Consider the following 1,918-nt stretch of genomic DNA (forward strand, 5'->3'; position numbering starts at 1 on the left):
ATTGCAATTTACACCCATCAATCTTCCTGTACCTTTTTCTCAATTATTTTGTTTGGATATTTCGAAGATAATGTTTAGGCGAAAAGCACATTTTAGTCCCTACATTTTTAGGCTATTTCTATTTTAGTCCCTAAATTTTATTTTTACCGCTTTTAGTCCCTATCCTGAAAAACGGTTCCGTTTTGGTCCTTGCCGTTACATCAGAAACGGATATTGCTGACGTGACAAACGGCAATAATAAATAATATTTGTTTAATGTCCACGTGGCCTAATTAATAATAAAAAAATATTTTTTGACATTAAAAAATGCCACGTCAGCATATAAATTAAAAATAATAATTTATTAATTTTAACTAAATAAAAAAAATTAAAAACAGAATAAAAAATTAAAAATTTTATGAATTGTGATCTAAGTATGTCTTGAACAAGAACAACAAGAACACAAACTTAAACCCAATTACATAAACCCAGAAATTTAAAAAAAAAAAAAAAAAAAAAAAAAAAAAAAAAAAAACTAAAGCCAGATCAAAGTATACCTTGAAGAAGATCAAAATGAACAAAATTCCAGATCAAAATGAACATGCGCCCGAGCTCACGCAAGCGAGGCCGAAGCTCTGCAAGTCGAACAAAAGGCACGCGCCTCCACGGCGCTCAAAACCTTCTCGATCTACCGCTGGACCCCGGAAAACCCGACGAAGCTGGAGCTCCAAGACTACCAGATCGACCTCAAGGACTGCGGCCCCATGGTCCTCGACGCCCTAATCAAGATCAAGAACGAGGTGGACCCCACGCTCACGTTCCGGCGATCGCGCCATGAGGGGATCTGCGGGTCCTGCGCCATGAACATCGATGGCTGCAACGGGCTCGTGTGCCTCATGAAGATCAAGTCCGAATCGTCGGCCTCGATGATCACGCCGCTGCTGCACATATTCATGATCAAGGACTTGGTGGTGGATATGACGAACTTCTACAACCAGTACAAGAGCATCGAGCCGTGGCTGAAGAGGAAGAACCCGCTGGAGACGAAAGGGAAAGAGGTTTTGCAGAGTAAGAAAGATAGGACGAAGCTGGATGGGATGTACGAGTGTATATTGTTAGTGGTGGTTTGGATTTGGAACTGGCAGTGTGTGAATATGGGTGTTTTTTCTTTTTTTTTTCTTTCTTTTTTTTCTTTTTTTTTAATAATTTCTGGGTTTATGTAATTGGATTTAAGTTTGTGTTCTTGTTCAAGACACACTTAGATCTCAATTCATAAAATTTTTAATTTTTTATTCTGTTTTTAATTTTTTTTATTTAGTTAAAATTAATAAATTATTTTTTTAATTTATATGGTGACGTGGTATTTTTTAATGTCAAAAAATATTTTTTTATTATTAATTCGGCCACGTGGACATTAAACAAATATTATTTATTATTGTCATTTGTCACGTCAGCAATATCCGTTTCTGATGTAACAGTAAGGACCAAAACGAGAACCGTTTTTCAGGATAGGGACTAAAAGCGGTAAAAATAAAATGTAGGGACTAAAATAAAAATCGCCTAAAATTGTAGGGACTAAAATGTGCTTTTCACCTAAAAAAAAAGACCTAATATTGGAAAGGAAAATAGATATGGTAAGACGAAACTATCTGAAATGGCATGCTTCTATTGTTTGAAGCTTTATATCTTCTTTTTCATCAATTATAAGGCATGAGACTTTTTGTCATATTAGATTGGAGGAATTTGATTATCAAAAAAGATTGGAGGAATTTTCTTATACTCTAAAATTTAAGTATAGTTTTATTTTCACTTCCTAGATTGCTGCTTTAATACCCCTACCCCTATGTGTGACAGTTAGATAGATCAATTTTAAATATTTTAGGTGCCGTGTTGAAATAGCACCCCTAATTTTAAATACTAAAATTTGGAAGAGTTTATT

The 1,918-nt window shown here is 34.8% G+C and overlaps 1 protein-coding gene across 1 annotated transcript; it reads left to right on the top strand.

The window, feature by feature from the left end:
- Positions 1 to 581: 581 nt before the first annotated feature.
- LOC112025499 (succinate dehydrogenase [ubiquinone] iron-sulfur subunit 2, mitochondrial) lies at positions 582 to 1,303 on the top strand (the record flags this gene model as incomplete). The annotated part of the gene is made up of 1 exon (XM_065762302.1): positions 582 to 1,303. A coding segment is annotated over one exon (621 nt), but the record flags the coding sequence as incomplete, so codon positions are not given.
- Positions 1,304 to 1,918: the final 615 nt, after the last annotated feature.

The sequence above is a fragment of the Quercus suber genome, unplaced genomic scaffold (assembly GCF_002906115.3).
Source record: "Quercus suber isolate HL8 unplaced genomic scaffold, Cork oak 2.0 scaffold_451, whole genome shotgun sequence".
NCBI classification, from domain to species: Eukaryota; Viridiplantae; Streptophyta; class Magnoliopsida; order Fagales; family Fagaceae; genus Quercus; species Quercus suber.